This window comes from Podarcis filfolensis, assembly GCF_964270895.1.
Source record: "Podarcis filfolensis genome assembly, chromosome: 4".
Classification (NCBI taxonomy): Eukaryota; Metazoa; Chordata; class Lepidosauria; order Squamata; family Lacertidae; genus Podarcis; species Podarcis filfolensis.
In genome coordinates, this window is record NC_139607.1 from 79,239,144 (window position 1) to 79,250,706 (window position 11,563).

At 48.7% G+C, this 11,563-nt stretch overlaps 1 protein-coding gene across 2 annotated transcripts; it reads right to left on the bottom strand.

The window, feature by feature from the left end:
• Nucleotides 1-4,446, bottom strand: RPL21 (ribosomal protein L21). 2 transcript variants are annotated; one of them, XM_083609338.1, is made up of 6 exons: nucleotides 4,386-4,446; nucleotides 3,126-3,204; nucleotides 2,361-2,422; nucleotides 1,284-1,396; nucleotides 768-918; nucleotides 1-129 (listed from the first exon to the last, which is right to left on the bottom strand). In XM_083609338.1, exons 2-6 carry the CDS (start codon nucleotides 3,190-3,192, stop codon nucleotides 40-42), a joined length of 483 nt encoding a protein of 160 aa, XP_083465464.1. In that variant the 5' UTR covers nucleotides 3,193-3,204; nucleotides 4,386-4,446; the 3' UTR covers nucleotides 1-39. The 2 variants fall into 2 exon arrangements, with proteins under 2 accessions (XP_083465464.1, XP_083465465.1); XM_083609339.1 differs by having other exon boundaries at nucleotides 4,330-4,393.
• Nucleotides 4,447-11,563: the final 7,117 nt, after the last annotated feature.

The following is an 11,563-nucleotide window of genomic DNA, read 5'->3' on the forward strand; positions in this document are numbered from 1 at the left end:
TTAGGTCCTCAACATGGTATTTTATTTTGTTTACATACACTATGCCATAAACTCATATGGTATTGGTTCCAGCAGCTCTGGCTCCTTGCCATTGTTTCTCACAAAGTGGGCTTCTCTTGGAGGAGCAGGCTAGAAGACAGAAAAAGAAATTTAAACATAAATACAAGTTACAATAGCATTGTTTAGTCCAGGTGCCATCTGTTGGGCTTTCCTTGTTTTTACTGCAGCACTATGTCCCTAGAACACAAAAAAACTACAGCAAAAAACTACAATATTTTAGACTTGAGAAAGCATGGCACCTCGTCTCGCATTATGGCAACTGATAATTCTATGCATGAATCATTTTATAATTTATTAAATATATTTCCCCCTAGAAAGTTTGCTGTATCACTTGAGAATAGGATGAGTCACACAGTAGCAATTTTTTAAAACAAGCCAACAGCAGCTTTCTTCCCCCCGCCCCCCATAATATGCACAAAGATTACCTACTAGCACTGAAAATAACTTTGTAAAAATAATACCAAGGCTAAATGCATTTGAAACATACTTGGATTATGCAGAAAACCCTCCACTAGTGTTTATGACTAAACTTCCTTCTAATCTGAAAAATGTGTTAATGGAATTAATTACCTGACATTCTTCTTGTCAGAAACTTAATTGCTTCCTGACATCTTAGTCACATAGAATGTTCAAACCACTTCCGCCAACCCCCCTCCCTTTGTTTGCAGACAAAGCACATACACTTTGTTCACATCTCAATACATTACCTGGCGTTTTAGTTCAAACCAAATTCCCTTTTCCTTTCCTTCTTTTTTCTTTCTTTCATTTTCTTTCACACGCTGCAAGAAGCTGTCTCTGCTCTTTGAGTGCTTAATATGCTCAATTCGCACATTAATTCTCTTGGCCAGAATCTTGCCCCTAGACACAGAACACAACACTGTTAGATTTAGCAGCTTTTCCTGTGGGTTTTTTCCAAAAAACAAGTAGGACTAACAGCTGAGCCCAAGTCAGTACACATGGTTACCATGCTGGTTTCAGAGCATAGCCAACTCTGATTGCTGTAGGAACATGTAAGCTTTCAGATTTTGAAGAACTTTTCAGTATGTTTCCTTTGACAGGATCCAAGCCAATTAAGTATTAACTGGTTGGGTTTTAAAAGGATATTGTCTCTGCCCCACCTGAATGGCCAATGGAGACAACAAAATGTCTAACTGGCAAAGTGAATGGGGAGAAAGGAATCCATCAATGCAATTAAAGCTCCAAACCATTTTAGTAGCACTTACTTAACTTTCTTGTTCACAATAATGCCCACAGCATGCTGGGTAATGTTGTATACCCTTCCTGTCTTGCCATGGTAACATTTGTGGGGCATGCCTTTCTGAATTGTGCCCATGCCCTGTTAATAAAAGACAGACAGAAAATATTACCATAGCTTATCTTACAAAAAAACGCCAAAGATATATTGAACTAAAGCAGTTGCAATCATAACATTAGCAACATTTCCCAAAAGCTTCCAATATCAGATATCAGAAAGAACACGTTAAAAAATATATATTTGTCCCAAAGTCCTCCAATGTCAGGTTCCCAAGCTTTAGACTAAGCATCTGTCTAATAATTAAACTATCAAGTAAGCTACTATGTTTTGGGTTATACAGTGGGTAATATCTAGCAAGTCATACTCACTATAGTCCTATTGCAATCAATGGACTAGATTTTAACTGGTCTACTCTGCAAATGGAATAGCATTGTATATCAAGCAATGTTTACCATTTGAAATAAAATTCTAGAGCAAAGTACTGGGTCTTCCAGTTGCTCACTTATCCTGTTGCAGGAAATCAGATCATGCAGCAGCCATATCCAAACTGATGAATGGTTTGCCAATACACGCATGGTTGCCACAATTATCCTTACACATTAATGCTATCTTAAAATATTCAATCAAATAAAATTAAATCTGAAGAACTGGACATCTCTGGTTTGCTTTCAGTGCCGGTGAAATGATTTGCTCACTTTGCTATTACAAAAGCAATCATAAGAGACAATCATCATCAAGCTCCAGAGTGTTATGAAATAAAAATTTCAAGTAAAGTTCTGTATCAGCAATAGTGTGATATACTGAAGAGGGCAACCTTCTGGCAAATTAATACTCCTCTGTGTATTTTCCAAATTACATTGTAAGATGAAATGCAAGTGTGAGCATGGTTCAAATCCCAGCATTCAATACTCTAGGCAGGGCAAGCAAAACAATATTTGTTATTCTGTTAGATTGTATTTAATTTGAATTCTGTTTTAGAAGGACAATAAGAGAACTACAGTATTAGATTTCGCATTAAGAGCAGCATTTTTAAATTTAAAAATACCTTTATGTCAACAATGTCACCCTTCTTATAGATGCGCATGTAGGTAGCGAGAGGGACCACACCTATGAAAAAATGTAACAATAATCAATCATATGTTTACTTAAGTTAGTTTTGTATGTTTAGCTTGAGAAAGAGGTGGTTGAGAGTGTATATTATAGGCATCTTCAAATAACTAATGGGCTGATACATGAGGGATGGAGAAAGCTTTTTTTCTCTTGCTCTGAAAGATAGTACCTGAACCAATGGATTCAAGTTACAAGAAAGGAGATTCAAACTAAACATCAGAAAGAACATTCTGACAGGAAGAGCTGTCTGACAGTGGAATGGACTCCCTTGGGAAGGTGGTGGACTCTCCTTCCTTGGAGGATTTTAAGCAGAGGTTGGACTAGTTGACCCTTGGGATATCTTCCACCTCTATGAAATGTATTAAAAGTATTAAAACTGACTTACAACATTCAGGCTATATAAGTAAAATAAGCTACACATTGAAGCAATTCCTCTTCCCAAAGCCCCTCTATTAGTGCTGCTTTCTGAGCTTTCTAGCCTGCATCTACAGATTTCTAGCAGTGTGTATGTAATGACATTTTTCAATAAATTAAAGATGCGTAACTCTCAGCTGATACTGATAGCATATGGACTATGGGGTGTGAAAGTTCACCTGACCTTGGTGGTCACATCAGTTTACTGAAATAACCCTTATTCCTGGATCAACTAGAGGCAACAAACCCACTGACCAACTAAACTACCTGAACAAATATTCCCTACCATGTTTGCGAAAGGGTCTTGAGAACATGTAACGCGTCCCCCTCCTCTTCCCCTTGGTGTTGGTCATCTTGACGGTTTACTGAAAGAGAAAATAAAATTGGATCAAAAATTAACAGAAAATAAAATTAAAACATGCACAATGGTAGCTTTCCCCCAAAGCAAATAGCAATGAGGGGAGGGGGCGTATGTCAAGATTGTCAGGGGGGAGGGATTATATACCCCTTACACTACAATACTGCAGAAAAGCCCTTGTCTAGCATTAAACACGTTTAGCATCATGTTTCATTCGAGCCTGAATATCTCATCAGAATAATTACCCGTGCAACATCTTGAAATCCATATACATGCATTTTACCCCCAGGTATCTACACCCACTTTTGTTTGCATGTGGATACACACAATATCCTCCAAAACACTTCCAAGTTCATTTGCACATGCATAGTTAAGTCACAGGTTCAGTCTCTGCTACCTCCAGTATAAAAAGGACCAGGAGTTGAGGTGGTACAAAAGATCTCCCTGCCCAAGCCTCTGGAAAAGCTACTGACGCTCAAGAGCAGGCAAACTGGGGGGGGGGGGGGGGATCTCCATAGAGCAGCCTTTCTCAACCTGTGTGCCCAGATGTTGAATTACAACTCCCATCACCCCTAGCTAGCAAGGCCAGAGCTCAGGGATGATGGGAGTTGTAGTTCAACAACATCTGGGGACCCACAGGTTGAGAACCGCTGCAAGGATGATAAGAAACTTTTCTAAACGCCTTAGTGACATCTAGACCTTTTGAGGCGCGGGTGCTTCCCAGCCCTGCCACTCGAGGTCCTGCCTTAACTGGAGAAGCCAGGGACGGGAGCCTGGGGCCTTCTGCATGCAAGGCGTGCGCTCAGTCTACTTCTGGACGAGGAGGAGAAAGCAGGAGGCGGCGGCCTCCATCGCAAACCTCCACGTGCGTTTGGATCGCACCCGTTGCTGCCGTTTCCTCCCAGGCCAGCGCACCCCACTGGCGCCGCTCCCGGGTCCGGGTCCCGCTGCCGCCGCCCTCTCCCACCTAGCCGGCCTCCCTCCTCTTCCCATCCCTCCCGAAGGCCAGGCCGCCCTCGGCGAAACGGCTCTCGCTCGCTCGCCCTCCCCACTTCCAAGCGCCGCCCGGCGCAGCTCCCCCTCTCCCGTTTCCCCGCCAACGGCCCATTTCGCTCCAAAGCCCCTCACGGACCCGCTAGAAGCGGCCCCCCAGGAGTGGAAGAGCAGCAGCCGAGCTCCGCCGTGTACCTGTAAGATGGCGTCCGAGGCCGAAAGGAAAGAAGGCGGGGCTTCCTGCGCTCTCCGCTCCTTCCTGCCCGCGTGCAGGGGCCCTCCGGGATGTAGGGCTGTCCCGCAGAAACGCCGGAGTGTATGCGACGTCGCGTGCTGGCGTGGAAACTTTTATATATATTAAATATATATAAAAAAGGAAGCGATACGGGTGCTGGGGAGAAAGCAGCCGAGCATGGAATAAATACCTCTGTCTTCCGTAGTACTGTGAACGGAGGCAGGCAGTGGTCGTAGACGCGCTTTCCAGGAGGCCCTTGCTAGGCAAAAGGGAGCCAGGGGCCGAGGAGCTGACCCCGCCCACACAGGCGTTAGGCAGCGCGTGCGGCGGGCTGCCGTCACGTGGTCCCAGGGAGCCGGTTGAATGAAGTACTAATGTACTGCTGTGAATAGTACCATCTATGTAATAACTGGATGTTGCAAGCAGCGGATAGGCCGCGTTGGACATTTTATTTTTTCTTCTGGAGGAACAACTGCGATGGAGGGCAGGTTTTTGGCCCACTGTAAGCGATCTCAAGTGCAACATCTTTCTCGCACTAATTTCGAAAGAATGAATGGCACGTTGCAGCTGATCGGCTCAGCCTTTGAGCATCAGTTCTCCTAATCAGGTTCACGTACACACCAGCCCCCTTCATATGTACTGCTTCAACACCTCACGCAATGGGGAATACCTCAGATGCAATACTAGGCATTGCCAATTTCAAATGGGACTTTGGAGAGTCCCTGAGTAAATGCTAATTAGTCAGCTGGAAACATGTTGAATGATGCACTGTGTGGAAAAGTATATTTTTATTTGCCCTGCATCTTCCACTATTCAGCTTCATTGGATGGTGCCAAGTTCTAATATTATGAGCTAGAAACGATTCTCTGCACCTTTTATTTATACAAGGAGCCCTGGAGGCCCATCAAATGGAAGACAAGTGCAAAATGCATTACCAACATTTTGACGAACAGTGGTACCTCGGGTTACAGTCTCCACTAACCCAGAAATAGTACCTCGGATGAGAACAGAAATTGTGCGGCAGTGGCATGGTGGCAGTGGGAAGCCTCATTAGCTAAAGTGGTACCTCAGGTTAAGAACAGTTTCAGGTTAAGAACAGACCTCCAGAACGAGTTAAGTTCTTAACCCACTGTACTACCATCTTACACAGTGGCATTAAACTGCATCAGGCCATGTTATGGAGAGATGCATGAGCAGTCTGACAACCAGGAGCTCTTCCTCTTCTAGATAGCTACAATAATAACTGTTTCATAAGGAATGCAATTTGTGCTTAAGCTTGCCTTTCGCTTCTCCCTCCCTCCTCATGTCTCTTTAGAATGTGAACCTGAGGGCAGGGACTATCTTAGAACTGATTTTTGTAAGGCTCTCAGGGAGACTTTTGACCAAAGAGTGGTATTTAAATACTGTAAACAATTAATAAAAAACAGCACAAAAGGAAAGGGGATTAGGGGGGAGGAGGGAAAAGCAATATTGGGGTATTTTAATATTTGTTGCTTTAAACGGAGCAAGATGCAGCAGTAAAAAAAAAAAAAGCTAATGCTATTCTAGGCTGCATGTAGTGTCCAGATCAAGGGAAGTAATAGTACCATTCTATTCTGCCTTAGTCAGACCACACATGGAATACTGTGTCCAATTCTTGGCACCACAATTTAAGAAGGATGTTGACAAGCTGGAACATGTGCAGAGGAGGGCAACCAAGATGATCAGTGGTCTGGAAACTAAGCCTTATGAGGAGCGAATGAAGGAGCTGGGTATGTTTAGCCTGGAAAAGAGGAAATTGAGAGGACATGGATATGATATCCATCTTAAGTAATGTCACATGGATGAGGGAGCATGCTTGTTTTCTCCTGCTCTGGAGGGTAGGACTTGAACCAATGACTTCAAGTTGCAAGAAAGGAGATTTCAACTAAACATACGGAAAAACCTTCTGACAGAACTGTTCAGCAGTGGTAAAGACCGTCATGAAAGGTGGTGGAGTCTCCTTCCTTGGAGATTTTTAAAGAGAGATTGGATGGCCATTTGTCATGGATGCTTTAGCTGAGATTCCTGCATTGCAGGGGGTTGGACTAGATTACCCTTGGGGTCCCTTCCAACTCTAAGATTCTATGATTATAAGATCATTTACACCTGCTGCCATTTCAAGCTGCATTTGTGCTATGTTGTTCACATCAGAGAGAGGATCGGGATGTATTTATTCCATGTACATTACTTTTTTGGTTTTCCACCGCTGTAAACACCCATCCTAGAACTGCGGGGGCTCATACGTTCACATTCCCACTTACTCCGCATCCAGATTTCTAGTTGGATTAAAGCTGGTTTGAGGTGAGAAATGCATTAAACACCAGCATTTGTGAAGAAACTACAGGATTGATATGGTTTATGGCTAACAACATGTGAATGCAGCTTCAAAAACTAGCAGTGGGAACACATTTACTGCAGTTATTGGTAACGTGGACATACCATTTTGCACAGTTTCTTGGCAATTTAATTATTGGCATGACCAGTGGAAAGATTTCAAGGAGTTATGAAAGCTGCTGGTCTTTTAGCAGCACAGCATTGATGGAGATAAGTCCCATTTCTCTCTCCTTCTCCTATAACTGGATGGAATGACTGCTGTGACCTTTGAGGAAGGAACATAACAGAGATGCTTTTTCACCACAGCAATCCCATCTCTTTCCCTCTCCTATAGCCTGATGGGACGCCTGAAGATGCATCTGATCATGACTTTATGTGTCTGATGCAGTGGAGTGTGTCCCCCAAAAGCTTATGCTATAATAAATTCCAGGCTTTAAGGTGGTGTAGTGTGCACGTGGGGAGGGTCGTGGTGGTCGTCGGCTACTATTTCTGCAGAAGCATCCCTGCAGCATCCCTCTCTCCGGGGTCCTAGAGCCGCCAAACCAGGCATGAAAAGAGAGCTTTTTAGCCACTGTGTGCTTCAAAGCCAAGCATTTAAGGAGCCTGAAAACACCAGGCACTTCCATTCCAAGAGAACTGTGTTGCATTTTGAAATATACTCAGAGTCGCAAAGTGATTTCATGCTCTTTATTCAGCTCATAGTGGTGAGGAGGAATGAATGAAGGTCCCCTCAAGGTATCTGCTTTATATACATTATTTACACAATGGGCTGCACATGATTGGCTAATTCCGGAATTCTACTGTAAGCCAATCAGGTTGTGGATTCACTTCTATCTGGAGCATGATTGGGTGGTTCCTGCCAACCAATCATATTGCTGCATTGTTCTAGGACCAATCTGACTGCTGCATTCTGAATCCTATTGTTCTAGGACCAATCAGACTGCTGCAGTTTGGATCCTATTCAACTCAGTACATAACACCCCTCCCCTCTAAGTTCCAGTCCTGCCCGGGAGGTCGCATTCATAGTCCTCGAGGTACGCCGGTGGCCTACGTGTGCGTTGCGGCCTGGGGTGTTCCCTGGTCCGGGGTTCAGGTTCTGGCTCATGTTCCAAGGATGCTGGCTGTGATGGGCCTGTCTGGTCTGGTGCAACCGGCTCGCTCAGTCGTGGTTCTGGTTCCGGTGTCCTTTTGGCTTCGCGGGTCCTCTCTGTATTTACTGATTCTGCCTCTCCTGCTGGCCCCTCCTGCTCTATGGGCCTCACTGCCCCTCTGTTCCCTTGGGACTCCTCTGACCTTTCCTCCTCCTGGTTTTCTCCCGGGAATCGTCGCCGTATCTGGTCGCAGTGGCGGCGCCAGCATTGCCCCCCATCCGTTAGCACCTCGTACGACACGGGACCAGTGACCCTGGTGACTGTGGCGGGTACCCATGCAGGGCCTGCCCCAAAATTCTTTGCGTACACTGGGTCCTGGGCCTCGAAGGTCCGGGGGTTCCTGCCTTCCCCCACCACTACCTCATCCTGAGCTCTATCGGGGTGAAGGCGGTCCAATCTGATTGCAAGGCGCCGACCCATTAGTAGTTCAGCAGGGCTCCGGCCAGTCGTTGAGCTGGGGGTGCTGTGTTGTGCTAGGAGGAATGTGGCAAGGCGGTACTCCCAATCCCCTTGCGTCATGCGGCGAAGGGTGTCCTTGGTGGTCCGCACCATGCGTTCTGCTTGGCCATTGGTGGCAGGGTGGAATGGCGCCGAACGGATGTGGCGGATGGCGTTCTGCGCTGTGAAGGTTTGGAATTCTCCTGACGTAAATGCAGTCCCGTTGTCTGAGACGAGAGTGTCAGGGAGCCCGTGGGTTGCAAACAGCCTGCGTAGTACCCGGATGGCTGCGGACGTAGAAGTGGACGGTACCAGTGCGACTTCCAGCCATTTGGTGTAGGAGTCCACCACTATGAAGAATGTTTTCCCCTGAAAGGGGCCAGCGAAGTCCACATGCAGGCGTGACCATGGTGCTCGGGCGGACTCCCAGGACTGGACTGGGGCCCTTGGGGGATCTGGGCGGGATTCTTGGCAGGCCTGGCAGTGTTTGACCCAGGCCTCTATCTCTCCGTCGATCCCTGGCCACCACACATAACTCCTGGCAAGGGCCTTCATTCTTACTACCCCTGGGTGTGTCTCGTGTAGGGCTGTGAGGACCCTTTTGCGGAGGGGCTGGGGAACAACGACCCTGCTTCCCCATAACAGGCACCCCTTGTGGGCTGACAGTTCATGTTTGCGGGTTGTGTAGCCGGCGAATTCTGGCCCGGGGCTGCTGCTGGGCCATCCCCTCCACACCCAGTCCAGGACGCGGGAGATGACCCTATCTTTCTTGGAATGGTGTGCAACTTCTTGTGCCTGAATGGGGCGGTCGGGAAGCAGCTCCAGGCTCATAACCTCTTGTGCAGGTGCTGGGTCGGGGCCTGTTTCCGGTAGTGGTAGCCTGCTGAGGGCGTCCGCATGGCCCATCGCCTTCCCAGGGCGGTGAATCAGTGCATACTGGTAGCTGGCAAGGAAAATTGACCACCTGAGGACACGAGGAGACAGCACTTGGGGGGTCTGCTTTTCGGAGGCAAACAAGCCAAGCAAGGGCTTGTGGTCAGTCACCACGGTGAAGGGCCGCCCGTACAAGAAATCATGGAATTTTTTTACTCCCTTCACGATTGCCAGACCCTCCTTGTCGATTTGCGAGTAGTTCCGCTCGGTTGCGTTGAGTGTCTGGGAAAAGTATGCCACCGGTACCTCTCTTCCATCCGGGAGTTGGTGTCCCAGGACAGCGCCAATGCCATAGGGTGAGGCGTCGCATGCTAGCACCACCGGCAGCCTCTCGTCGAAGTGTGCCAAGACCGAGTTTGAGACAAGCAAGTCCTTGACTGCCTGGAATGCGGCCTCCTGGCGCTGGCCCCACACCCAAGGGGCCCGCTTGTCCAGGAGTCTGTGTAGGGGCTCCGCTACCGCCGCCTTGTGGGGAAGGAAGGAATGGTAAAAGTTCAATAGTCCCAAGAAGGCCTGAAGTTCAGTCTTGTTCTTGGGCGCTGGGGCATCACAAATGGCCCGTACCTTGTCCCCAGTCGGGTGGACCCCTTCTGCGTCCACCATAAATCCCAGAAAGTCCACCTGAGGCACTCCTAGTAGACATTTTTCCCGCTTCACCTTGAGACCCGCCGTCTGGAAACGGTGCAGAACGGTGCGGAGGCGGTCCTCAAACTCCTCTGGTGTGGGCCCGGCAATCAACACATCATCGAAGAAGGGGGTGACGCCAGGAATCCCTTTAAGGAGAGAGTCCATTAGATTCTGGAATATGCCTGGTGCCACGCTGACACCGAATTGCAGCCGCTTTACCCTGAACGCTCCTCTGTGCGTCACAATCGTCTGTGCCTCTGCTGTGGCCTCATCTACTGGCAGTTGTTGATATGCTTGGGCCAAGTCCAGCTTGCCAAAAATTTTCGACCCAGCCAGGGTGGCAAGGACATGGCTGACCACTGGCACTGGGTATGCATGGGCCGTGAGGGCCTTGTTTATGGTACATTTGTAGTCTGCGCAGATGCGGACCGAACCATTCGGCTTGACGGGTGTGACGATTGGGGTTTCCCAGGGGGCATTAGGCACCGGCTCCAGCACGCCTTGCTCCACGAGTCGGTCCAATTCCTCGTCTATACGGGGTTTCAGGGCGAACGGGACCCGGCGGGCCTTGAGCCTGACTGGTCGTACTGCGGGGTCAAGCTGTAGAGCAATGGGGGGGCCCGTATACTGTCCCAATTTCCCATCAAAAACCCCCGGAAATTCCTTGCATATGGCGTCCACGCCCACTTGTAAGCTCGTGTGGTTCACCCCGGTGACGGCTAGCCCCAGTGGTCCAAACCATGCCAATCCCAGTAAGCTAATGTAGGGGCCCTTGACCACAAGCAAGTCCAGTTGCCGCGTCCGCCCTCGGTATTGCACCCTGAAGGTCCCCACCCCCATTGTGGGGACCTTACGTTTCTGGAAGTCCCGGAGGGTGAATGGGGCCGGCCTGAGTTTGGGACCCCCAGTAGGACACAGTTTCCTTAAGGTCCTTGCCGAGATTATGGATAGAGTTGAACCCGTGTCAAGCTCCATGCGGCATGGGGCCCCCTCTATCTGTACCTCTACATAAATTTTCTCTACGTTGGGGTGGGGCAACTGGTATACCTGGAAGTCCGTGAGCTCCGTCGAGTTGCCTTGGTGTGTTGGGCCCCGGGACCTGGGGCTCTTGGATTGGTCATCTGATGCCTGGCGTCGGGTGGGCCGAGCTCGACACACCCGGGCGATGTGTCCCAATTTTCTGCACTGCCTGCACTCTGCGTTGCGGAAACGGCAGGTCCTCCTCTCGTGACTGTCTCCACAGCTTGCGCAGTTCCCTGCTTCTCGTCGAGGCAGCTGTGGTATGTGGGCTGCTTGAGTGCGCTGCTGTACTCGGTGCACCTCCTCCCTGTTGGATCCTGAGTCGTCTGTGAGGTCTTCGTGGTGGACCCTCGGTTGGGACGGCTGGCTCGGCCGTGCCTCTTCCGTCGACCTCTCGGCAGCTTCCGTTGCCAGGGCCTCCTCCAGAGCGACCTGGAACGTTAGGTCCTTCTTAGCGTAGAGGCGTCGTTGCAGCTTCTCATCCTTCAGGCCACCGACGAGGCGGTCACGAAGCATGTTCTCCAGCTCTGAGAAGTTGCAGAACCGGGCAGCTTGGCGGAGAGAGGTCACAAACCCAGTTATGGTTTCCCCAGGGGCTTGCCGCTTTGCATAGA

What these genes read in the sequence shown, in the direction of transcription:
- RPL21 (XM_083609338.1), bottom strand. Translation starts at nt 3,192, where the DNA reads ATGACCAACACCAAGGGGAAGAGGAGGGGGACGCGTTACATGTTCTCA. An exon ending in AAGACCCTTTCGCAAACATG is followed by an intron (nt 2,423 to 3,125) that starts GTAGGGAATATT and finishes ATTTTTTCATAG; the next exon opens with GTGTGGTCCCTCTCGCTACC. An exon ending in ATTGTGAACAAGAAAGTTAA is followed by an intron (nt 919 to 1,283) that starts GTAAGTGCTACT and finishes TTCTGTGTCTAG; the next exon opens with GGGCAAGATTCTGGCCAAGA.